Raw genomic sequence first — 26,537 nt, 5'->3', positions numbered from 1 at the left:
GTGGGCTCACAGTCTAAAAGGGGGAGACAGAGAACAAAACCAAACATACTAACAAAATAAAATAAATAGAATAGATATGTACAAGTAAAATAAATAGAGTAATAAATATGTACAAACATATATACATATATACAGGTGAAGGTATATGTACATATATACATATATATATCTCGGACCTAAGCAGCTGGGAATGCGAGCTTTTCGGCACAGAATGGGTTCCTCTCCCAGTCACCCCCCCCCCCCCCCCCCGCCGCCCCAGCAGGACATCTGACCGGGCAATAATAATAATAATAATAATATTCGAACATGGGGGGATTCGGAGGCAGATGGATAAGCCTGGCGTGAGGCCAAGCGAGGGAGGGCTTGCTCTCTTAGAGCAGAGGTTTCTGGGAGAAGGGGGCACGTGCCAAGAGGCAGAGGGGACACAGACCGGAGCTGAGGGAGGCAGGGGCATCAACCCCAAGCGCTGAGGGTGGCAGGGGCATCAACCCGGGGAAGGCCCACCTCCCGACACACTGAAGCAGCATGGCTTAGTGGAAAGAGCCCGGGCTTTGGAGTCAGAGGTCATGGGTTCAAATCCCGGCTCCGCCACTTGTCAGCTGGGTGACTTTGGGCAAGTCACTTCACTTCTCTGGGCCTCAGTTACCTCATCTGGAAAATGGGGATTAAGACTGTGAGCCCCCCGTGGGACAACCTGATCACCTTGTAGCCTCCCCAGCGCTTAGAAAAGTGCTTTGCACATAGTAAGCGCTTAGTAAATGCCATTATTATTATTATTATTATTATTATTATTATTACACACCCAAGCTTGGCAACTGCTGCTCACCCCGGCCACACCCGCGCCCAGGATTCCTCATCCAAGTTACGGTACAAAGGATAGACGACTCCGGTTGGGGCGCAGACCACACCGGGGACTTTCCGGCCCCCTCAACGAGTCCATGACCGGGCCTTTGCGCTCAATACCTTTAAAAACGCGCTCCGCGAGCCATGGGGCCCTGAATATACATTAGCCCTACCGAAACTCCCCCTGCACCACTATTCATTCATTCAATCGTGTTTATTGAGCGCTTACTGTGTGCAGAGCACTGGACTAAGCGCGTGGGAAGTACAAGGTGGCAACATCTACAGACGGTCCCTACCCAACAGCGGGCTCACAGTCTAGAAGGGGGAGACAGGTGACAAAACAAAACATATTAACAAAATAAATACAATAAATATGTACATGTAAAATAAATAGAGTAATAAATACGTGCAAACATATATACAGGTGCTGTGGGGAGGGGAAGGAGGTAAGGGCGGGGATGGGGAGGGGGAGGAGGGGGCTCACTACCGCATCACTGCCTCGAAACAGCCCTTTATTACGAGAAGCAGCATGGCTCAGTGGAAAGAGCATGGGCTTTGGAGTCAGAAGGCATGGGTTCAAATCCTGGCTCCGCCAACTGTCAGCTGTGTGGCTTTGGGCAAGTCACTTTGCTTCTCTGTGCCTCAGTTCCCTCATCTGTAAAACAGGGATGAAGACTGTGAGCCCCCGCATGGGACATCCTGATCACCTTGTAACCTCCCCAGCGCTTAGAACAGTGCTTTGCACATAGTAAGCGCTTAATAAAGCGCTTTCTAGACTGTGAGCCCTCTGGTGGGTAGGGCCCGTCTCTATATGTTGCCAACTTGTACAGTGTTCTGCACACAGTAAGCGCTCAATAAATACGATTGGATGAATGAATGAATAAATGCCATTATTATTATTATTATTATTACTCCCTAAAAAGTCCTCTACTCGGCAAATCAATCAATCAATCAATCGTATTTATTGAGCGCTTACTGTGTGCAGAGCACTGTACTAAGCGCTTGGGAAGTACAAGTTGGCAACATCTAGAGACAGTCCCTACCCAAAAGCGGGCTCACAGTCTAGAAGGGGGAGACAGAGAACAAAACAAAACATATGAACAAAATAAAATAAGTAGAATAGATATGTACAAGTAAAATAAATAATAGAGTAATAAATACGTACAAACTTATATACATATAAATGGCCTAAAATAGAGTAATAAATACGTACAAACATATATACACATAAATGGCCTAAAATAAATAGAGTAATAAATACGTACAAACATATATACATATAAATGGCCTAAAATAAATCAATAGAGTAATAAATACGTACAAACATATATACATATAAATGGCCTAAAATAAATCAATAGAGTAATAAATATGTACAAACATACATACATATAAATGGCCTAAAATAAATAAATAGAGTAATAAATACATGCATACATACATACATACATATAAATGGCCTAAAATAAATAGAGTAATACGTACAGACATACATATAAATGGCCTAAAATAAATCAATAGAGTAATAAATACATACAAACATATATACATATAAATGGCCTAAAATAAATAGAGTAATAAATACGTACAAACATATATACATATAAATGGCCTAAAATAAATAGAGTAATAAATACGTACAAACATATATACATATAAATGGCCTAAAATAAATAGAGTAATAAATACGTACAAACATATATACATATAAATGGCCTAAAATAAATAAATAAATAGAGTAATAAATACGTACAAACATATATACATATAAATGGCCTAAAATAAATAAATAAATAGAGTAATAAATACATACAAACAGGTCACCACTTCTCTGGGCCTCGGTTCCCTCACCTGGGAAATGGAGGTGAAGACTGTGAGCCCCACGTGGGACAACCTGATCACCTTGTAACCCCCCCAGCGCTTGGAGCAGTGCTTTGCACATAGTAAGCACTTAACAGTCAGCTGGGTGACTTTGGGCAGGTCACTTCACTTCTCTGGTTCCCTCATGTGGGAAGTGGGGATGGGGACTGTGGGCCCCACGCGGGGCAGCCTGATCGCCTTGTGACCTCCCCGGCGCTTGGAACGGTGCTTTGCACATGGTGGGCGCTTAATAGATGCCATTATTATTATTATTATTATTATCAAGTGGCAGAGCCAGGATTAGAACCCACGGCCTCTGACCCCGAAGCCTGGGCTCTTTCCACTGGGCCACACTGCTTCTGTGTCTCTGGCCTCGGCGGGGAGGGGGAAGAGGAGAGAAACCAGGCCGTTGGTCAGACAGGGTCCCTCCGGCCACTCCCTTCCCTCCTCCAGGAAGCCTTCCCTGACTGAGCCCTCCTCTCCTCCCATTCCCTTCGGCGCTGCAATCGTTCCCAACTTGTACTTCCCAAGCGCTTAGTACAGTGCTCTGCACACAGTAAGCGCTCAATAAATACGATTGAATGAATGAATAAATGGCCTAAAATAAATAAATAAAATAATAAAAACGTACAAACATATATACATATAAAAGGCCTAAAATAAACCAATAAATAGAGTAATAAACACGTACAAACATATATACATATAAATGGCCTAAAATAAATCAATAAATAGGGTAATAAATACATGCAAACATACATACATATAAATGGCCTAAGATAAATAAATAAATAAATAGACTAATAAATACGTACAAACATATATACATATAAATAGCCTAAAATAAATAAATCAATAGAGTAATAAATACGTACAAACATATATACATATAAATGGCCTAAAATAAATCAATAAACAGGGTAATAAATACGTACAAACATATATACACATAAATGGCCTAAAATAAATAAATCGATAGAGTAATAAATACGTACAAACATATATACATATAAATGGCCTAAAATAAATCAATAAGCAGGGTAATAAATACGTACAAACATATATACACATAAATGGCCTAAAATAAATAAATCAATAAATAGAGTAATAAATACGTACAAACATATATACATATAAATGGCCTAAAATAAATCAATAAATGGAGTAATAAATACGCACAAACATATATACATATAAATGGCCTAAAATAAATCAATAAATGGAGTAATAAACACGCACAAACACATATACATATAAATAGCCTAAAATAAATACGCAAACATATATATACATATAAATGGCCTAAAATAAATAGAGTAATAAACACGAACATATATACATATAAACGGCCTAAAATAAACAAATGAATAGAGTAATAAATACGTACAAACATATACACATATAAATGGCCTAAAACAGAGTAATAAATACGTACAAACATATACACATATAAATGGCCTAAAATAGAGTGATAAATACGTACAAACATATACACCCCCCTTTTAGACTGTGAGCCCACTGTTGGGTAGGGACTGTCTCTATGTGTTGCCAATTTGTAGTTCCCAAGCGCTTAGTCCAGTGCTCTGCACATTCAGCGCTCAATAAATACGATTGATTGATTGATTGATATACACATATAAACGGCCTAAAATAGAGTGATAAATACGCACAAACATATACACATATAAATGGCCTAAAATAGAGTGATAAATACGCACAAACATATACACATATAAATGGCCTAAAATAGAGTGATAAATACGCACAAACATATACTCATATAAATGGCCTAAAACAGAGTGATAAATACGCACAAACATATACTCATATAAATGGCCTAAAATAGAGTGATAAATACGCACAAACACATATACATATAAATGACCTAAAATTAATAGAGTAATAAATAGGTACATATATACATATAAATGGCCTAAAATAATCACCTAAATTAAAAAACCTAAAATAAATAAATAATCTAAATTTTAAAAAGAACCTAAATCAATAGGTAAAAGGCCTAACGGGGGGCTACGGTCGGCTGCTCCTCCGCGGCGGTAACCGGCGAGGGCCGCTCTGAGGGAGGGAGGGTGGCCTCCTCAGCGCCGCCTTGTTTACAGCGCGGCGCTGCCTAGCGCGGCGCAGCCTAACACGGCCCGCCCCCGGCCCTCTCCCATTGGCGGGCCGGCCGGGGAAGCGTCGGCGATTGGCGGGCGTCGGCGCGAGGGGTAGGGTGCGCGCGGCGAGGGCCGCTCTGAGGGAGGGAGGGTGGCCTCCTCAGCGCCGCCTTGTGCGCGGCGCAGCCTACCAAGGCCCGCCCCCGGCCCTCTCCCATTGGCGGGCCCGGCCTGGGAGGCGTCGGCGATTGGCGGGCGGCGGCGCGAGGGGTAGGGTGCGCGCGGGCGGGGGGGGGGGGGAGTGATGGCGGCGGCGTGGTCGTCGTCGTCGTCAGGCGGGCTGCGCTGGGCGTTGGCGGCGCTGTGCCTGGGCTGCGCGGCGGCCGGCGGGGGCCCGCGGGTGCTGGGCTTCCGCCCGGAGGAGGGCGGGGACGGCGCGGCGGCGGGCCCTCCGGTGCGCGCCAAGCCCGGGGCCGCCTTCCGCCTGCGCCTCTTCGGCTGGGGCCTCGCCAACGGCTCGTGGCCCTGGTTGACGTTGGCGCCGGCCAGCCTGGGCTGCGCGCGGGGGGCGGTGGGGGGGGGCGGCGCGCATGCGCGCGGAGGCGGTGCGGCCTAGCGGGGCGCACTCGGCCGTGCTGACGGTGCGGCTGGTGGCGGGGGGGGGGCGGGCCGGGGGTCGAGCCGCACCTGCTGTGCAGCCGCCGGGGGCCCGGGGACGGCTGGGCCGCGGCCGCCGACGGCGAGCTGATCACGGTGGTCGACGACGAGGACGAGGGCGGACGTGAGGCGGCGGCGGGGTGGGCCGCGGGCCTGCTGCTGCTGCTGCTGTTGTCCGCGCTGTGCCGGGGGCTGCAGCTGAGCGGCCTGGCCCTGGAGCCGTGCGAGGTGCAGGTGCTCCGGGCCCTGGGGACGGAGGCGGAGCGCGCGGCGGCCCGGCGGCTGCAGCCCCTGCGGCGCTGGGGCCGCTTCGCCCTGTGCGGCCTGCTGCTGCTGGGCAGCCTGGCGCAGGCGGGGCTGGCCGTGCTGCTGTACCGCGCCCTGGGCCAGCGGGCCCTGCCCGCCGTGCTGGGCAGCGCCGGCCTGCTCTACCTGCTGGCCGAGGTGGCGCCGGCCGCCGTGAGCGGGCGCTGGGGGCTGGCGCTGGCGCCCGGGGCGCTGGGCCTGGCCCGCCTCGCCCTGCTGCTCACCTTCCCCGTGGCGCTGCCCGTGGGCCGCCTGCTGGAGCTGGCCCTCCGGGGAGGCGACGGGGCGCGGCTGCGAGAGCGGGTGCTCCACCTGGCACGTGGCGGAGGCGACGACGACGACGGCCGCCGCCCGTACCGCGACGGGCTCAGCGACTCCGCCCTGCGCCGCAAGACGGCGGCCGACGCCCTGACCCCCCTGGACCGCTGCTTCATGCTGGACAGCCGGGCCGTGCTGGACTTCGGCGTCCTGTCGGCCGTCATGCAGAGCGGCCGCGCCCGCATCCCCGTCTACGAGGAGGAGCGGGCCAACGTGGTCGACGTGCTGCACCTCGAGGACCTGGCCCTCGTCGACCCCGACGACCGCACGCCCCTCAGCGCCATCGTCCGCTTCTACAACCGCCCGCTCCACTTCGTCTTCGACGACACCAAGCTGGACGCCGTCCTCGAGGAGTTCAAACGAGGTGAACGCCCCGCCCCGAGCCCCGGCCTCCTCCCTCCCCCCGAGGACCCTAACACCACACACCCCCGGGGTGCGCGGCGGACCCCGACCGTACCCACGGGGAAGGCCCCGGGGGCTACCGAGGAGGCGTCTCCCGGTCTCTGCCGACTCAAGGTGCGCGGCGGACCCCGGCCGTACCCGCGGGGAAGCCCGCCGGGCCCCGGCCTTCGGGAAGGCCCCGGGGGCTACCGAGGAGGCGTCTCCCAGTCTCTACCGACCCAAGGCAGGGAAGGGTCGACGGGGCGGACTCGGCCGTCGCCTCTCCGCACCCCCTCTCTTCCGCCAGTGCCGTCCCAGGGGCCGGGTGGCCTGGGCGCCAAGCGGGCCGGAAAGGCAGCCATCCCTTGGCATCCTTTTCCGGTCCCGAGCTGCGTGACCGGGCCCCGGAGAAAGCCAGCCGCACGGCGGGGTGGAAGCTCAAGGGGCCGCCCGGTCGGCCTCCCTCTTCCCCCGTCGTCGAGACGAGCTGAAAGGACGGAAACGGCGCCAACGGGCTCGTGGTCCGGGCGCCGGATCCGGGGTCTCCTCCCTCCGGGCGTTCCGACCCGTGCCGCGCTCAGACGCGTGAGATCCCGGCCTTCAGCGGCTCACGGTCTCGGAAGGGAAACGGGGAGAGGGGACCGGTGACACACACGCGTAAGGAGAGACGAAAGAAACCGCCGAAACGGCAGCGGAGATGGGTAGGGTGCGGCGGCCCCAGGGTGTCCGGCGCCCTGCGACAGCCTTCCCGAGTCACCCTCGGCCGCTTGGGCTCACGGTGCCCGGCCGCCGGCGGGGAGCTGTCCGGGCTGCTCGGCTTCCAGGCCGGGTCTGGTGCCGCTGGAGCCGCGAGCGCCCCGGGGAGTGGTACGGGGCAAGGGGGATGGCGACTCCAGCCTCCCGGGGGACGCTTGACCTCCCACCCAGCTCAGCACGGGGCACAGGTGGGCAAAGCTGCGGTGGCAGGGGGTCTCTCCCGAAGAAAAATACTTCCCTGTGGGGTCCGCGCTCCTCAGCGCCGGAGGTTCTCGAAACCTGGCAGCTCCCCGCACTAGCATTCCCCTCCCCCGCCCCGATCATCGGCACCGTGGCTTGGCACCGGGGCGGGGATGGAATTTTGCCCGGTGGGTCCCTGGGGTGTGGAATGAAAGCCCACAGCCTCTGGGGGAGACGGGGGCCCGGTTTGAGTTCCCCGAGACCCCGCTGCCGTATCGGGAGCTCCGTCCGTGGTGCCGGAGGCGGGGGTGGAGCCGGGCCAGTTGGCGTGTCGTCCTCCGGGTAGGGTTGCGCCCTGTCTCCGGGTGCCCGGTCCGGGCCTCAAGGCACCGGGAGGGTTTCAGAGGCCAAATGTAGACTGCTGAGCGGACACCTGCGTGGGGCGGGGGATTGCTCGTGCAGGGATCAGTCAATCGCTGGTATTTATTGAGCGCCTGCTACGTGCAGAGCACTGTCCTAAGCACTTGGGCGAGCACAGGATAACAGAATTAGGGGGCGCGTTCTCTGCCCACAATGAGCTTGTGGTCTAGGGGGTGAGAAAGAAGTCCCGGGGGACAGAGTGAAAAGCAAGCCCACGGTGCCTTTCCATAGCCACATTTCAGCCTTAAAGCTCTGTGGAACGTGGCCCGAATTCCAGCAGCCGACTTCTTCTCGTCACCCGGGCCAACGGAAACATCGCGGGAGCCACGGTCCCCGGGACTGGGCCCCGTCGCCCGAAATTGTCTTAATGAGATAAGCTGCTCGAAATAGATGGGGGTCTACCCCAGCACAGAGGCTGTCCGTTTCAGGAAGAGGCTTCTTCACGTACGTCAACGGGGAGTGATGATTAGTTTCTGTGTCCCTTTGGCCGGAGACCTGGTCTTCGGCTCCTTAAGCCCCCGTTGGGGGCAACTCCTGTCAGTGCTACTGCACTAAGCGCTGGGAAAAAGTACCACACGGGTGGGAACGGGCCCCCGATCCGGAGCCCAGGGAGTTAGCCTGAGAGTGTGTGGGGAGGGCGTTGGGCCAGATCGCTGGCGGGCAGCAGGCATCACATCCACGGCGGGTCCTGATGGGGCTGCGCTCTTCACACAGACCGGCCCCGCTTCAGGGGAGCCGGAGCCGGAGAGTCCGAGGTGGTGCCCTCTGTTTCCGACCCTTTAACTCGCAGCAGTGGCCGTGGGGCCGGCCCTTGCTCTTCTGTTGGCCGAGGATCATCCTGGGAGGCGAGAGTGGAAAGCGGAGATGACTGTTTTGGCCACCCTAAGGGAAAGGGTCCGGGGAGGGCGCGGGAGCCCCGTGAGAGCAGCCCATTCTCGGCAGACAGCCCTCATTCCATCGGTCACTCGACGTTTAGTATTTAAGTTCATGGTATTCGTTAAGGGCTCACTGTGGGCCAGGTGCTCTGCTAAGCCCTGGGGTGGGTACAAGCTAATCAGGATGGATACAGTCCATGCCCCACGTAGGGCTCGCAGTCTCAATCCCCATTTGACAGACGAGGTTACGGAGGTCCAGTGAAGTGACTTGACTGAGGTCACACAGCAGACGAGCGGCGGCACCGGGATTAGAACCCGGGTCCTCCGGCTCCCAGGCCTGTGCTGTTTTCACTACACCGTGCTGCTTCGGCACAGAGCACCGGGGAGAGGACGGTGAAGTCCCTGCTCTCGAACCGAAAGTCTAGTGGGACGATGGCCAGCGCAGCAGAGTCGGAGGCCGTGGTGCCCCATGATGTCCCCAGGCTGCAGAGAGAGAGCAGACCCGGCGGGATGCTAGGGGGTGGCGGTTAAATCACGATGGGAGACGACGGAGGCCCGGTCAAGTGGCAGATGCAGGAGGCGGCAGGTTGACGGGGACTGAGGTGTCCGGAAGGAAAAGCTCCGTCCCCGGGCGCGGATGAGGTCGGCCGTGGGAGCGGTTCTGGTGGCCAGAGCGTGTGGATGTGTGTGCCGGCCGGACAGACCCTCTCACTGAACGAGCGTCGACTGGTTCACGGGGCGCTGGGTTCCGGAGGCCCAGCCGGGTCGGGTCGACGGGAGGGAGAAGGCCGCTCCCGTCGGCCACGTGGCCGCCGGTCCTTCTGGGGGATTCCGCGGGGGCGCCCGAGTCGGGGTGGCGGGTCAGCCCCGGCCTCGCCCCCGTCCCGCCCCTGGGTTCGGCGGGGACCCGGCCGCCCGGAGCCCCGGGCTCATCGAGGGCTGTGGCCCCCAGGGAAGTCCCACCTGGCCATCGTGCAGAAGGTGAACAACGAAGGGGAGGGCGACCCCTTCTACGAAGTCATGGGCCTGGTGACGCTGGAGGACGTCATCGAAGAAATCATCAAGTCCGAGATCCTCGACGAGTCGGACGATTACTGTGAGTTCCCGGCCGTCTCTGGGTGGGGCGGGGCGGGCAGGGCGCGGGGGTCCGGGGGGCTCCCTCCCAGCCCGGGCGGGTGGGCAGACGGGCGGGCGGGCGAGTTCCCTCTTCAGACGGGCCCGAAATCGACATCCCCGGTGCCCGTGACCCAGCCGGGCTCCCCGAAGGTTTCCGCCAGCCCCAGTTTACCGTGTCTGGGGGCCTCCGGCTTCTCGCGGCCGACGGGGCCGGGCCAGCCGAACACACGGGTTTCGTCGAGACCGAGTGTCCGGCCTGGGCCGAGTTGGGACCCAGAATCAGTCAGTCGATCAGTCCATTTTTGGTGTTTACTGAGCACCGACGGCGTGCAGAGCGCCGGACTGAATGAGTAACGTCAGGGACCGTCTCTGTACGTCGCCAACTTGTACTTCCCAAGCGCTTTGTACCGTGCTCTGCACACACTAAGCGCTCGGTAAATACGACTGAGCCAACGTGACGGATGTGGTCCCTAAAGTCAAAGAGCTTAGGGTCTAGTCGGGGAGATGGGCATTAAGAGAAATTACAGATGGGGGAAGCAACAGAGCAGGATAGGTTAAGTGCTGTGGGGTTGGGTGCAGAGGTGGGGTGAGAGTTTAGGAGATACGGACCCAAGGGCCTAGGGGAAACACGGGGAGGAAGAACGGGCATGGAAGAGATGAGCGGTTAGTCAGGGAAGGCTTCCCGGAGGAGACGAGGTTTCTGGAGGGCTTTGGAGGAAGGGAGAGTGGTGGTGGGTCGGATGCCAAGGGGGATGGAGTTCCGGGAGGGATCAGAAAGACGAGCTTTTAGGCGGGTGAGCAGGTTGGAGCTACGCCGTTCGCTTCCTTCCCGCAGTGCCACCTCCTTCCCGCAGAGCCACCTCTTTCCCACAGTGCCACCGTCCCGGCTCCCCGGGCCCCGCCCGAGGCGGGACCCGCCGTCCCCCCCACCCCCGCCCTCGGGCCGCCGGTCTCCGGGCCGGCGCCACCGCCGCCTGCCGTTTCCGGGGCTGGGGGAAGCCCCGGCTGGATCCCGGGCCACCTTGCTGTCTCCTCCCCGTCCAGGGGAGACCAGGGTGAAAAAGAAGCAGCCCGCGTCTCTGACGATCGCGCCCACGGAGCCCAGGAAGGAGGAGTTCTCCCTGTTCCGGGGCACCGACGGCGAGAACAAAGTGAAGATCTCCCCTCAGCTGCTCCTGGCCACTCAGCGCTTCCTCTCCCGAGGTGAGTGGCCGGAGAGGCCCGCCTTCCCCGGCCGCCGCCGCCGCCGCCGCCACCACCACCACCACCACTCCCGGAAGCCCGCGCGGGCAAAGAGTGAGGTGTGTCACGGCTCGGCCCGACCCTGACCCGCCTTCCCCGGCCCCCGCAGAGGTGGACCTGTTCAGCCCGCAGCGAATCTCTGAGAAGGTCCTGCTGCACCTGCTCAAGCACCCCAGCGTCAACCAGGAGGTCAAGTTTGATGAGTCCAACCGGCTGGCTGCCGGACACTACCTGTACCAGCGCAACCAGCCCGTCAACTACTTCGTCCTCATCCTGCAGGTCAGGCCGATCCGCCCCGGCCCAGTCCCCGGGCGACCCCGCGTGCGGTGGGCGTTAAGGGCGGAGAAGGGAACGGCCCCGACGGCCCGAGGTGGCCCCGGGGGGCGGAGGTGAGGCAGCTGGGTCCCCCCCGTCGCATCCCCAGGGCAGAGTCGAGGTGGAGATCGGGAAGGAGGGGCTGAAGTTCGAGAACGGAGCCTTCACCTACTACGGTGTCTCGGCCCTGACGGCCCCCTCCTCGGGTGAGCAGACCCCAGCCCCGCCGCGCCCTCTACTCCTGCTGCTTCTGGGTCGGGGCTTCGGGGACCGGGCCCCCCCGACCGTCTGGGCCGTCGGCCGGACACCGGGGCTGGCGGGGAGGGGGTGGTGTCCTGAGGGCCCCCCACCCCTACCCCACTTCTCCTCATCCTGGCACCCTCTCACGCTCGATCTGGGGGCAGACCAGCCTCCGGGTGCGGACGTGGACGGCCACAGCCGGCGAAGACGGCGTGTGGTTCCCGCAGGATGGCGGAGAGCCCCAGAGCAGGACCGCACCCCTGCCCCAGCCCACCCTCCTTCCTCCCGAGAGCTCCCGGCACCGCTCACCTCCCTCCCGAGAGCTCCGGGTGGCGCGTACTCCCCCCGGGCGTCCGGCTCCACCGCGGCCCCTGATCGCTCCCTCTCGACAGTTCACCAGTCCCCGGCGCTGTCCCTGCGGCCCGGCCGCCACGAGCCGCAGGTGGACCCGGCCGAGAGCGGCCCCTGCCCCACGTACTGTCCCGATTACACCGTGCGCGCCCTCTCCGACCTGCAGCTCGTCAAGGTGAGCGGGGGGCGCGGGCAGGGGCCGCCTCCCCTCCGCTCTTCCCCGGAGCGAGGGAAGCGGGCCCGGATGCTGGCGTTGGGGTGAGGACACCCCCGCTCTCCTCCCTCAGGTGACGCGGCTGCAGTACCTCAATGCGCTCATGGCTTCTCGGGCCCACAACTCGCCCCAGGCCCCGGAGGGCCCGGATCTCCGGGTCGTTCCGAGCAGCCAGACCCAGCTCCTCGAAAGCCAAGATCGGAAATCGGGCTCCGCCGCTGCCCCGACAGGTGACCCTTCCCCAGGAGCCACAGTGGGGGTGGGAGTGGGGGAGTGGGCTTGGCTCGGGGGTCTCCCCAAGGCAGCTACCGGGCCGGTCCGGGTGGGCAGCTGCCGGGGGGAGGTCTCCCACCTGTTGGATCAGGATCCCCCAGGGGCCTCGTGGGAGCGGACGGGAGGCGCCAGGCTGCCCTGCCCCTACCCCCACTGCTGTCGTAGCTAAAGCTCTTCTCTTCCTCTCCTTCCTCCCTGTCTGTCTGTCCATCCGTCCCTCTTTCTCCCTCTCCCCTCTCCAGCCCTCCCGATAAACGTTTCCCTCTTTGGCCCACTTGGAAACTGCAGTTGATAGATGACTTTCAACAAGTCAGAATTTTTGTTTTTTAAAAATCGCCACAGGTAATTATCTCCCCCGTCCTTCCCCAGCTTCCAGATTCCAACATCTCAGAGGCTGGGGCTCTGCCTTTCTCTTTCATTTCTTCGCCCCTGCCACCTCTCCCCTCCCCAGACCGGTCGGGGGAGCAAGCTCCCCCCCCCCCCCCTTGCTGACCCGGGGGCTGGCGTGGTTCAAGGCTGCAGATTTGCCCCCCCGCCCCTAGAATGAGGTCCTTGGGGACTGCCTGCACCGAGCTTAGCGGGTCAGGGGGTCCCTACCGTATCTTCCCCCCTGCTTGCCTCTTCCGGAAATGGGCCGTGACGTTTTCCCCTCTCCTCTTCCTCCCCGCCAGGGCCCGCCGGCGGTGGCAACAGTGGCAGGCCGAGCCTCCCAGCGGAGGAGAGCCCGGAGAGGAACCCAGGGGTCTAGGGGCCTGGCCCACACCTGGATGGACCGAGCAAGACGGCCTTGCGTCTTTCCCTAACTGGCTCCGTTTTAAGGGGCTCGTAGAGACGTTGAGCGGAGCACCCTGGGGGGGTGGGGCAACAGAGCCAGCCCTGGCCTTCTCTGGACCCGGGTGGGTCCCTCCGGCGTCGGCCTCGCTGCCACGGCCCAGCTCTTCTCGTTATCCGCTGTCCCGCGCCCAGGGGGCAGCTGCCTGGGAGGCTGCCCGCGCTCTGGTCATCTCCCTGCAGCCTCTGGCTTCCCATGCCAACCCCCCCGAGGAACTGGCGTGGCCACGGCCCCCAACCCGGCCCCGCTCGGCCCATTGGGGCAGGGGCCACCGTGGGCGGGATAACTCCGGTCTCTCCTGCTTTAAATTATTGGAGTTGGTGCCTAGCTGCCCGGGCCCCTAGCCCCTGGCGGGGTGGGGGACCCTTCTTGGCTAGTTGATACAGTATTTCCCAGGAGTTGTTTCCCAAGTCGAGGGGTGGGTGGGAATTACTTATCAACACCCACCTTCCCCTTCCCCCAACCCTGAGCCCAGGGAACCATGCAGAACACCTGGTGTCGACTGTACCAATCTTGTACTTTAACAGTCTGGCCCCGTGGTCCTGTGCGTGTGTGTACACGTGGGACTATGCCAGCAGTCTGGCTCTCCCCCAGCTGGAGCGGGCAGGGGTGAGAGCCCCCGAGGTACGGAGCCATCACAGAAAGTAAGGAACTGGGATGTGGTGCCAGGCTGAGGCCCGCTGTCCAGTGAGTTCAGGGTCTGTGGGGGTGCCACCATTAACCCCTGCCTTCCAGGGTGAGCAGCCAGGTTTACCCCCAGCCTGCTGGCGGGGTGGAGGGGGAGAAGGGTCGAAGCCCTCCATCCTGGCCTGAGTCTCTCCCTGCAGGGTGCGGGGTCACGTACGGGGTGGTTCTGGCTGGAGAGTTAAGGATGGAGGAATGAAAGAGTGAAAGGAATGGGCTGGGGTCACCATCCCGGCAGGCTGCAGGCAAACATGTAGGCATGCGCCCTGTTCCAAGCTAACCTGGCTGATGTGTGGTCACCGGCCACGGCTCTGCTGTTCTCCACCTCTTCTTCTCAGTGATGCCCAGCCCTGCACCGGATCCCAGGGGCAGAGGCCAGCGGCAGGGTCCTGGCCACTACAGCGGTAGTTGGGGTGGGGCTTGGGTTGAGCAGGGTTCCTGCAGCTCCCAACCGGGCCTGGGCGGGGAGGGAGGCCGGGGGGAAGGGGTGGAGGTTGGGTGGGGAGGTGAACCCACCCAAGCTCCCCCAAAGGAGAGAGAAACAAGGAGCCCCCCACCCCGACCTCAGATACCCCTTGGAACCGAGCCTGACCCCACACCATCCTGGGCATTGATGGAGGGCTCCATCGTTTCTTCACATCTGACCCCTGGCCCCAGGCCGGCTGACTTGCATCCACTTCCATCTTAGCTGGGCCCATTTCCCACTCCATCGCCTCCACCCTGTGTTTCACCAACCCTAGAAGGATGTTCCTGTGCCCTCTGGGGCAAGCCCAGGACAGGGGGACCCGGTCCAGCTGACAAGGAAAGAGGACATGTGCCAGTCTGGGCCCTGCTCACCTTGCCTCAAGTGTCTCTCCATGAGGCCTACATCCAGGAGTTTGGCCACGAGTCAACTGAGGAAGGGAATTCACTCAGTCGTCTTTATTGAGCGCTTACTGTGTGCAGAGCACTGTACTAAGCGCTTGGGAAGTACAAGTCGGCAACATATAGAGATGGTCCCCACCCAGCAACGGGTTCACAGTCTAGAAGGGGGAGACAACAAAACAAAACATGTGGACAGGTGTTGTCAGAATAAATTGAAATAAAGCTAGATGCACAACATTAACAAAATAAATAGAATTGTAAATATGTACAAGTAAAATAAATAATGACCCCATTAACTCTCTGTGACCCCCACTTTCACTTATTAAATTGGGAAAATTTTCAGGAAGCAGCTCAATGTCCAATTTTACCTCAAATGACCCCATGGCCTCCCTGTGACCCCACTTGTGCCCTCAGATGACCCCCATGAACTCTCTGTGACCCCATTTGTGTCCTCAGATGGCCCCACTTTCACTTATGAATTTGGGAAATTTTTCAGAAAGCAGCTCAATGTCCCATTTCACCTCAAATGACCCCACGACCCCACTCGTGTCTCAGATGACCCTATGAACTCTCTGACCCCCATTAGTGTCCTTAGATGACCCTACATTCACTTATGAAATCAGAAAAACATTTCAGAAAGCAGCTTAACATCCCATTTCACCTCAAATGACCCAATGGACTCTCTGCGACTCCTATTAGTGTCCTCAGATGCCCCCCCCCCCCCCCCCTTCACTTGTCTGCTGTGTGACCTTGGGCAAGTCACACTGCTTCTCTGGGTCTCAGTTCCCTCATCTGGAAAATGGGGATGAAGAACTGGGAGCCCCATGGGGGACAGAGACTGTGTCCAACCTGCTTAACCTACAACTACCCCGGCACTTAGGACGGTGCCAGAGACATAGTAAGCGCCTAATGAACACCATGATGGTGATTGTCATTGCTGTTAGGGTTAGGGCCAGGGGCACCGGCCTCTGGCCTTGACCCTGCCAGCGGCAGCCAGAAACCATCGCTCCCCCCGTCCCGCTCCCCACCTTGCCTGTGCCCTGTTCTTGGGCAGGGGGCCGAGCCGATGCGGGGGGACAGCAGCAGCAGCTTCATCCCCTATTGCTCCATGGCCCAGGCCCAGCTCTGCTTCCACAGGCACTGCGATGCCGTCAAGTACATCTCTCTGCTGGGTCAGCCATCGGCCCCCGCCCCCCCACCCACTCCTCAGTGGAAAGCCCCCCGACTCTGCTAGCCCGGCTGGCCTTAAAATCCCCAGCCGTGCTTGAGCCCCCAGCCCACCCATCAGCCCTCCCCACTGTGGACATCAACGTGGTTGTCTGCGGTGGGAGGCAGCCCCTTCCCCCGGGGCCTCCATCGAGCTCCCGCCCAGTCCCGGCTCACCGCTCCCCCAACTCGGACCCGCTCTCCCGATCGGGCCGGATTCCGGCCGATTCCCAGTTTCCATCCCACCTCCACCCTAGGCCAGGGAGAGGAAGGGAAGCCTGGACCGCTCCTGGGGGGGGGGGGCCGGGGAAAGAGATCCAAAATCCCAGCTTCCCCCCAACCCCAGCCCCAGCCTGTCCGTCCCGGGTTGGGGGCCGCCAAGGGGGATGGACCAACTTGTACTTCCCAAGCGCTTAGTACAGTGCTCTGCACACAGTAAGTGCTCAATAAATACGATTGAATGAATGGACCAGGAGCCACCGGGGCCGAGAGCCCTCACTCCCACCCCCACTTAGAGTGGAAACTGCTGGAGCAGTCGGCTTTCCTGGGTGCCCCCCAAACACCCCCATTACCAACTGCCTCAGCTCAGCCTGGCTGGCTGCCGGCCTCCAGGGCAGCGAGGCGGCGCGGGCACGGCAGGGCAGGCAGGTAGCCAAGGGCCCGGGCAACTGAAGCGGCCCCACAAGACCCGTGACGGCCCCAACTCCCCCTCACCTGCTCAGGTTGGACCTGGTCCTTAAACCACTGCAGCGGCCCATCCCAGTCAACCAAGCCCTCCACCAGAGACCATGGGCCACAGGTCAGGGGACAGAGGAGGGCTCCGGCCACGGGGAGAGGGAAGGAGGGAGGTGGGGAGAGTCAGCGAGGCTTTAGCAGGAGGATGGATGGATGTGGGTGTGGAGGGGTGTTTAGAAAACGTGCTCTCCCCAACCCCGGCTATGCCATTTATTCATATTGTATTTGAGTGCTTACTCTGTGCAAAACAGTGTTCTAAGCACTTGGGAGAGTATAATAATAAACAGACACATTCCCTGCCCACAGTGAGTCACAGCCTAAAGGAGATGGACATTAGTAAACATAAATATATGTATATTTTATATATAATACACACACATAATTTGCCAAACATACAGCTGCAGGCCCACACCAGCATGGGCTCCTTACCTTCATCCCCTCCCTCTCTACATCTGTCAGGCCACCATATCCGTTTAGAAACCCGACCCGGAGTCTCCTCTCCAGCCTGATGGTTAGGGGCTCCCGGCCCAACCCCTAGTACTTTCCCCTCATTTTTCTAACCTGGAGGGGGGACGGCGACAATGGGCTGTCGAGGTGGGGAGGGAGAATTGGCAGCCCTGGCCATAAGGGACAGGCAACAGGGACTCACTGAGTCCCAGCCCTTATGGCCCACTGCTTTTCCCGACATCTCTAGGAGAGAGGGACAACTCCCTGCTGGGTGGGTGTCATGGCAGGGGGAAATACGGGTGTGTGCATTGCTGTGGGGGAGAGGGGCAGCCCTATTTCTAGCTTCCCTGAAGATTCTCCAGGTGAGGGCAAGGTCAGAAGCCACCTCCACCTGGTCCCCAGGCCTCCAGTCATCCTAATGGCTAGGGCTGGAGGCGCTGCTGCTGGACAGCAATCAATCGATCGTATTTATTGAGCGCTTACTGTGTGCAGAGCACTGTACTAAGCGCTTGGGAAGTCCAAGTTGGCGACATATAGAGACAGTCCCTACCCAACAGTGGGCTCACAGTCTGAAAGGACTGTGAGGACCGTGACAGCAGGGAGCCCAACCCAGTCCCCACTCAGACCGTGAGGGCCCCAATGCCTGCGGCTGCCGCTGCTAACCACAGCCCTTCCTCCCTGCCCAATCCCAGCATCTCAGAGCTGCAATCATATCCTTGGAGGGAGTCAGGCCAGATCAAATTTTATAAACAAACACCGCCTTTCCCCAGCTCCCTTTAGCCCTAGCCGGCTAGCAGGGCTTTGGGGGGCGGGGAGGGGAGTGTCAGGTGACCCTCCTCCCCTCACCCACCAAACCCTCTCAGACCCAGAGATGGTTAAGGAAACGGGGTGGGGGCTGGGAAGGAACTCAGGACAGAGCCCAGCAGCCCATACCCCCAGAGAAAAGGAAAGGGGGTCAGCCCCAGAGTGACCTGAGAAGCTGGCGACACCAAGGAGGTAGGAAAAGGGGACAGGACCCTGGTCCACCCCGCAAAGGCCAAAATCTCTCAGACCAACTACTGCTCTGACCTTGAGGCTCACCGTCCCACCACACTGGACTCTGGGACCCTGCGGCCCGGCCTCGCTTAGCCCCCACTGCCACCCTAGAGCCCAAATCACCAGCTGCTGAATAGTAATAATAATAATGATGGTATTTGTTAAGCGCTTACTATGTGCAAAGCACTGTTCTAAGCGCTGGGGGGATACAAGGTGATCAGGTTGTCCCACATGGGGCTCACAGTCGCTTAGTACAGTGCTCTGCACACAGTAAGTGCTCAATAAATACGATTGATTAATCCCCATTTTACAGATGGAACTGAGGCACAGAGAAGTGAAGTGACTTGCCTGGAGTCACACAGCTGACAATCGGCAGAGCCAGGATTTGAACCCATGCCATCTGACTCCAAAGCCCGGGCTCTTTCCATACTTCATGCTGCTGCCCGGATTGTCTTTGTCCAGAAATGCTCTGGGCTTGTTACTCCCCTCCTCCAAAATCTCCAGTGGCTACCAATCAATCTGCGCATCAGGCAGAAACTCCTCACCCTGGGCTTCAAGGCTGTCCATCACCTCGCCCCCTCCTACCTCACCTCCCTTCTCTCCTTCTACAGCCCAGCCCACACCTTCCGCTGCTCTGCCGCTAATCTCCTCCCCGTGCCTCGTTCTCGCCTGTCCCGCCATCGACCCCCGGCCCACGTCATCCCCCGGGCCTGGAATGCCCCCAGTCCCTCTGCCCATCCGCCAAGCTAGCTCTCTTCCTCCCTTCAAGGCCCTACTGAGAGCTCACCTCCTCCAGGAGGCCTTCCAAGACTGAACCCCTTCCTTCCTCTCCCCGTCGTCCCCCTCTCCATCCCATCTTACCTCCTTCCCTTCCCCACAGCACCTGCATATATGTATATATGTTTGTACATATTCATTACTCTATTTTACTTGTACATATCTATTCTATTTATTTTATTTTGTTAGTATGTTTGGTTTTGTTCTCTGTCTCCCCCTTTTAGACTGTGAGCCCACTGTTGGGTAGGGACTGTCTCTATATGTTGCCAACTTGTACTTCCCAAGCGCTTAGTACCGTGCTCTGCACACAATAAGCGCTCAATAAATACGATTGATTGATTTCCACTGAGCCACGCTGCTTCTCTGCTCTCTGCTGCTGAATGCACCCTGCCCAGATTACCTAACGGGCAGGACGCAGCTTTTATTAGCCCAGGCTCCCGAGGGGAGGAGCTGTGCAATTCCACGGCCCTGTGGTCACAGGGGCCGCTTCTGCCCGGGGGCAGTCTTGCCTCCTGGCACAGGCCAAGCTGGAGAGCCGGGCTCCCTCACCTCCCCCGGGAGCACCCTGCAGCACAACCTTGGCACAATACCCCAGGAAGAGAGAAACACCATGTCCAACAGCTCTCTGTCCCCATGAAACGTGCCCTGCCCACCCCCCGACAACTGTGCCACCCCCGCGCTGGACGACTGCCTCTGCCCAGAGCTCGAGCCCTGCTGCCACTGCAGAGGCTGCCTTCGCCAACCGCGGGAGCGAGGCTCCGGCCAGCCCCGACACCCTCCCCGGGACCGTGCTGGGGATCTGCTCAGAGGGGAGCAGTGTGTGCCCTCTGATTTTGGAGTCCATTTTGGGCCCACTTTAGAGGGGAGGAGGCCTGGAGAGAGGGACAGGACAGGAGGTGTAGGGTGGGTGCAGGGAGGCCAGCCCATCTGCCTTATGCTCTAAAGCTGGGGAGCAGACATCTGGACAGGAAAAAGTTATCTCCTGGTCCCAACACCCCACTATGGGGGGGCTTGGCCTAAGGAGGAGCCCCAGCCTGGGCCAGCAGGAGCAGGGGACCCAGGGGAGGGGGAGGTCTCTGCCTGGTGCTCACTTGGCCGGACCCCAGACTGGACCCAAAGCACCTTCAAGGAGGAAAATAACGTTTGTAATTTCTCTCACATCAAATCAGCAAGCCAGCGTCAAACTCGCACCCACTGCCTCCTACCCCGGCTCCTGCCCGGCAGCAGGGTCTCAGGCCGCCCTGGGGACTCCGGGCCTCCTCCTCCGGGGGCTCCCCCCAGACCAGGGCCGGAGGCTCAGCCGGCCAGCAGGTCATACAGGCCACTGTTGCCCGGCGACAGGTCGCAGGCTCGCCGGGCCTTGTGGTCTCGGACGGCTCTCAGGGCCGGGCTGTGCTGCAGCAGGAGCGAGCAGAGGTCCAGGTGGCCCCGCTCGGCGGCCTGGGGGAGAAGCGTGGAGAAGCCGGGGTCAAGGCCAGGCCCGGGGGCGGGGGGAAGGGTGGCGGCGCCCAGAAGATGGAGGGTTTCTGTCCGCTCCCGCTCACCTTGTGCAGGCTGGTCATGCCGTCGCCGTCGGGCACGCCCGGGTCGGCCCCGTGAGACAGGAGCAGGCGCGCCACGTCGGCGTGGCCGCAGTAGCAGGCCCGGTGCAGGGCGGTGGCCCCGCCGTGGGTCTGGGCGTCACACTCCGCCCCGCTCTCCAGGAGAAGCTGGCACACCTCCAAATGCCCGTTGCGGCTGGCATAGTGCTGGAGGAGGGAGAATGCCTGGTTCTCTCTTCCCTGCCCGAGGAGCCAGCTGAGCCGGGAAGGGGTCTGGGGAGCCATTATTATTAATCTGCCCTAACTTCTCCTCTGAAACTCTGCAGTCTTCTCACCTTTCTTCCCGCCTCCGGGACATCGTCTACCTGATTGCCCGGGAGGCAACTTAAGCTTGTTAGGTCCAAAACTTTACTCCTCTATGCCTCAGTTAATAATAATAATGGCATTTATTAAGCGCTTACTATGTGCAAAGCACTGTTCTAAGCGCTGGGGAGGTTACAAGGTGATCAGGTGGTCCCACGGGGGGCTCACGGTCCCAATCCCCATTTTACAGATGAGGTAACAGGCCCAGAGGAGTGAAGTGACTTGCCCAAAGTCACACAGCTGACAAGGGGCGGAGCTGGGATTTAAACCCATGACCTCTGACTCCAAAGCCCGGGCTCTTTCCACTGAGCCACGCTGCTTCTCCATACACTTATCCGCTGTATGACCTCAGGCAAGTCACTTCACTTGCGGAGGAACAGCCTTCGGAGACATGGCTGTTCCTCCACAAAATGCCTGCACCAGGCTCGCATCTCCTCCTGCCTTCAGGACACCTCCATCTGGATGTCTGCCCGCCACCTAAAACTCAACATGTCCAAGACGGAACTCTTTATCTTCCCTCCCAAACCCTGCCCTCTCCCTGACTTTCCCATCACTGTTGACGGCACTACCATCCTTCCCGTCTCACAGGCCCGCAACCTTGGTGTCATCCTCGACTCAGCTCTCTCGTTCACCCCTCACATCCAAGCCATCACCAAAACCTGCCGGTCTCAGCTCTGCAACATTGCCAAGATCCGCCCTTTCCTCTCCATCCAAACCGCTACCCTGCTCATTCAAGCTCTCATCCTATCCCGTCTGGACTACTGTATCAGCCTCCTCTCCAATCTCCCATCCTCATGTCTCTCCCCACTTCAATCCATACTTCATGCCGCTGCCCAGATTGTCTTTGTCCAGAAACGTTCTGGGCATGTTACTCCCCTCCTCAAAAATCTCCAGTGGCTATCAATCAACCTGCGCATCAGGCAGAAACTCCTCACCCTGGGCTTCAAGGCTGTCCATCACCTCGCCCCCTCTTACCTCCCCTCCCTTCTCTCCTTCTCCAGCCCAGCCCGCACCCTCCGCTCCTCCGCCGATAATCTCCTCCCCGTTAGGCCTCGTTCTCTCCTGTCCCGCCATCGACGCCTGGGCCTGGAATAGCCCTCCCTCTGCCCATCCGCCAAGCTAGCTCTCTTCCTCCCTTCAAGGCCCTACTGAGAGCTCACCTCCTCCAGGAGGCCTTCCCAGACTGAGCCCCCTCCTTCCTCTCCCCCTCGTCCCCCTCTCCATCCCCCTCGTTTTGCCTCCTTCCCTTCCCCACAGCACCTGTATATATGTATATATGATTGTACATATTTATTACTCTACTTATTTATTTATTTTACTTATACATATCTATTCTATTTATTTTATTCTGTTAATATGTTTGGTTTTGTTCTCTGTCTCCTCCTTCTAGACTGTGAGCCCACTGTTGGGTAGGGACCGTCTCTATATGTTGCCAACTTGTACTTCCCAAGCGATTAGTACAATGCTCTGCACACAGTAAGCGCTCAATAAATACGATTGATTGATTGACTGATTGATTAACTCTGTTATCCTCTCCCCAGTGCTCAGCACAGCGCTCTGCCCACAATAAGGCCAGGCTCCTCGAGGGCACGAATGGCGGGTCCTAACTCTGTCCCGGCCACTCCGGCGGCCCGGCTGACCCCCGTTGGCCGACCCCCTGCCCCCGGGTGCTTGGGGTGCGGCCTCCCCTCCCCTCCGCACCCCCGGCCTGGGCTCACCAGGGCGGTGTAGCCTGCCTTGTCGGGCAGGCTGGGGTCCGTGGCTTTCTGGATGAAATGCTTCACGCGGCGGAGGTCTCCGTCCAGCGCGGCCGACCAGATCCCTGGGGGCGAGCCAGGTCCAGCGCTTAGAACAGTGCTTTAGACTGTGAGCCCACTGTTGGGTAGGAACTGTCTCTATATGTTGCCAACTTGTACTTCCCAAGCGCTTAGTACAGTGCTCTGCACACAGTAAGCACTCAATAAATACGATTGATTGATTAGAACAGTGGGAGCCCTTCCCAGACTGAGCCCCCCTCCTTCCTCTCCACCTCCTTCCCTTCCCCACAGCACCTGTATATATGTGTATATGTTTGTCCGTATTTATTTATTTATTTTACTTGTACATATCTAGTCTATTTTATTTTGTTAATATGTTTGGTTCTGTTCTCTGTCTCCCCCCTTCAAGACTGTGAACCCACTGTTGGGTAGGGACCGTCTCTAGATGTTGCCAACTTGGACTTCCCAAGCGCTTAGTACAGTGCTCTGCACACAGCAAGCGCTCAATAAATACGATTGACTCCCAAGCGCTTAGTACAGTGCTCTGCACACAGTAAGCGCTCGATAAATGCGATTGACTGATTGAATGCTTTGCACATAATAATAATAATAATTGGCATTTGTGAAGCGCTTACTATGTGCAAAGCACTGTTCTAAGCGCTGGGGAGGATATAGGGTGATCAGGTTGCCCCACGTGGGGCTCACAGTCTTAATCCCCATTTTCCAGATGAGGTCACTGAGGCCCAGAGAAGTGAAGTGACTTGCCCAAGATCACACAGCCGACACATGGAGGAGTCGGGATTCGAACCCATGACCTCCGACTCCAAAGCCGGGGCTCTTTCCACTGAGCCCCGCTGCTTCTCTAGTAAGCGCTTGATAAATGACGTCATCATTATTACTATTATTATAGGGTCCGGGCTGCCCTCCTCCCGCCGCCGGGGGGCGCGCGCCGCCCCCGGCCCCAGCCCGCAGTTCCCGCCGCGGCCCGCCGGGGGGCGCCAAAACGGGGGTCCCGACGGCTGCCGCTTCCGACGGGACGCCCGGCCCGGCGGCCCCGCCCACCTCGCTCGAAGTCCATCTCCGCCAGGGTCTGCTGCGCGCCGGACCCCGCGCTCCGGTGGCGGCAGCAGGCGCCGTCGTCGCAGGCCCGAGGGGCTGCCATCGCCGTCCCTCCGGAGCGCGCCGTCGCTCCGTCTGTCCGTCAGCGATCGGCTGGACGTGACCGCCGACGCCGACGCCGACGCCGCCATCTTCCTTTGGGGCAGGGCCGCTGCCGGAGCCGACCAATCCGAGGCCGAGGGCCCGACCCGGCGGCCAATCCGAGACGGCGGCGTCGGAAGAGGGCGGGGCCTCCGGGCTAGCGAGTGTCGCCATCCAAAGCGGCCACTGGAGGGCGCCCGGGGCATTCGGGGAGAGAGAGAGGCTGGCGTCGGGCCAAGCTCATCACCGGCGAGATCAATCAATCAATCAATCGTATTTATTGAGCGCTTACTGTACTAAGCGCTTGGGAAGTACAAGCTGGCAACATATAGAGACAGTCCCTACCCAACAGTGGGCTCACAGTCTCAATCAATCAATCGTATTTATTGAGCGCTTACTGTGTGCAGAGCACTGGACTAAGCGCTTGGGAAGTACAAGTTGGCAACATAGAGAGACAGTCCCTACCCAACAGTGGGCTCACAGTCTCAATCAATCAATCAATCGTATTTATTGAGCGCTTACTGTGTGCAGAGCACTGTACTAAGCACTTGGGAAGTACAAGCTGGCAACATATAGAGACAGTCCCTACCCAACAGTGGGCTCACAGTCTCAATCAATCAATCAATCGTATTTATTGAGCGCTTACTGTGTGCAGAGCACTGTACTAAGCGCTTGGGAAATACAAGTTGGCAACATATAGAGACAGTCATCATCATCATCAATCGTATTTATTGAGCGCTTACTGTGTGCAGAGCACTGTACTAAGCGCTTGGGAAGTCCAAGTTGGCAACATAGAGAGACGGTCCCTACCCAACAGTGGGCTCACAGTCTAAAAGATCGGCCCCGGGGCCTTTGCGGAGCAGACAGCTCCACCCGGACTGCTGCCTTCCCCCACCCAAAAAACAAACAAACACACACAATCAATCAGTGTATTTATTGAGCGCTTACTGTGTGCAGAGCACTGTACTAAGCGCTTGGGAAGTACAAGTTGGCAACATATAGAGTGCCCACTTCTCCCCCTTTTAGACTGTGAGCCCACTGTTGGGTAGGGACTGTCTCTATATGTTGCCAATTTGTACTTCCCAAGCGCTTAGTACAGTGCTCTGCACACAGTAAGCGCTCAATAAATACAATTGATGATGATGATGATATAGAGACAGTCCCTACCCAACAGTGGGCTCACAGTCTAGAAGGGAACACACTCTCTTCCTCCCTTCAAAGCCCTACTGAGAGCTCACCTCCTCCAGGAGGCCTTCCCAAACGAGCCCCCTCCTTCCTCTCCCCTTCCTCCCCATCCCCCCCGCCTTACCTCCTTCCCCTCCCCACAGCACCTGTATATATGTTTGTACAGATTTATGACTCTATTTTACTTGTACATATTTACTATTCTATTTATTTTATTTTGTTAATATGTTTTGTTTTGTTGCCTGTCCCCCCCTTCTAGACTGTGAGCCCACTGTTGGGTAGGGACCGTCTCTATATGTTGCCAACTTGTACTTCCCAAGCGCTTAGTACAGTTACCTGCACACAGTAAGCACTCGATAAATACGATTGAATGAATGAATGAATAAATACGATTGATTGAATGAATAAATACGATTGAATGAATGAATGAATACGATTGAATGAATGAATGAATAAATATGATTGAATGAATGACCCCCCCCACACACACATATTTTCAATCGTTGCCCCCTTTTTCTCTCTTCCTCCCCATACCCCAGCCCTACCTCCTTAATAATAATAATGGCATTTATTAAGCGCTTACTATGTGCAAAGCACTGTTCTAAGCGCTGGGGAGGTTACAAGGTGATCAGGTTGTCCCACGGGGGGCTCACAGTCTCAATCTCCATTTTACAGATGAGGTAACTGAGGCACAGAGAAGTGAAGTGACTTTTTTTAATGGCATTTATTAAGCGCTTACTATGTGCAAAGCACTGTTCTAAGCGCTGGGGCAGTTACAAGGGGATCAGGTTGTCCCACGTGGGGCTCACAGTCTCAATCTCCATTTTACAGATGAGGTAACTGAGGCACAGAGAAGTTAAGTGACTTGCCCAAAGTCACACAGCTGACAATTGGCAGAGCCAGGGTTTGAACCCATGACCTCTGGCTCCAAAGCCCGGGCTCTTCTCCACTGAGCCACGCTGCTTCCCCTCCCCCACAGCACTTGTATATATATTTGTACGGATTTATTACTCTATTTTACTTGTACATATTTACTATTCTATTTGTTTTGTTAACGATGTGCAAATAGCTTTAATTCTATTTGTTCTGACAATTTTGACACCCGTCTACATGTTTTGTTTTGATGTCTGTCTCCCCCTTCTAGACTGAGCCCGTTGTTGCGTAGGGACCGTCTCTATTTGTTGCAAACTTGTACTTCCCAAGCGCTTAATACAGTGCTCTGTACACAGTAAGTGCTCAATAAATACGATTGAATGAATGAATGAATTTATTGAGTGCTTACTGTGTGCAGAGCACTGTACTAAGCGCTTGGGAAGTACAAGTCACTTCCCAAACAGCGTGTCTTCTCTAAGCCACGCAGCGTAGCTCAGTGGAAAGAGCACAGGCTCTGGAGTCAGAGGTCATGGGTTCAAACCCTGGCTCCGCCAATTGTCAGCTGTGTGACTTTGGG

General features: G+C 57.3%; 2 protein-coding genes across 3 annotated transcripts; one reads left to right on the top strand and one right to left on the bottom strand.

Annotated features, from left to right (window-relative positions):
- The first annotated feature begins 5,121 nt into the window (after positions 1-5,121).
- On the top strand, positions 5,122-13,428 carry CNNM3 (cyclin and CBS domain divalent metal cation transport mediator 3). Its single transcript, XM_038753390.1, is given in 10 exon segments — positions 5,122-5,402; positions 5,404-5,509; positions 5,604-6,462; positions 9,663-9,806; positions 10,871-11,029; positions 11,178-11,347; positions 11,493-11,589; positions 12,016-12,149; positions 12,262-12,418; positions 13,133-13,428. Coding segments are annotated over 10 exon segments (2,184 nt in total). The 3' UTR covers positions 13,210-13,428.
- Positions 13,429-14,859: 1,431 nt separating this feature from the next.
- ANKRD39 (ankyrin repeat domain 39) lies at positions 14,860-23,879 on the bottom strand. 2 transcript variants are annotated; one of them, XM_038753389.1, is made up of 4 exons: positions 23,765-23,879; positions 22,664-22,767; positions 20,586-20,789; positions 14,860-14,999 (listed from the first exon to the last, which is right to left on the bottom strand). In XM_038753389.1, exons 1-4 carry the CDS (start codon positions 23,862-23,864, stop codon positions 14,910-14,912), a joined length of 498 nt encoding a protein of 165 aa, XP_038609317.1. In that variant the 5' UTR covers positions 23,865-23,879; the 3' UTR covers positions 14,860-14,909. The 2 variants fall into 2 exon arrangements, with proteins under 2 accessions (XP_038609317.1, XP_038609316.1); XM_038753388.1 differs by lacking the exon at positions 14,860-14,999 and adding an exon at positions 19,390-20,481.
- Between the last annotated feature and the right edge of the window lie 2,658 nt (positions 23,880-26,537).

The sequence above is a fragment of the Tachyglossus aculeatus genome, chromosome 11, assembly GCF_015852505.1.
Source record: "Tachyglossus aculeatus isolate mTacAcu1 chromosome 11, mTacAcu1.pri, whole genome shotgun sequence".
NCBI classification, from domain to species: domain Eukaryota; kingdom Metazoa; phylum Chordata; class Mammalia; order Monotremata; family Tachyglossidae; genus Tachyglossus; species Tachyglossus aculeatus.
The sequence above is the reverse complement of the archived record's forward strand: the minus strand, read 5'-3'. Positions and strand labels throughout refer to the sequence as shown.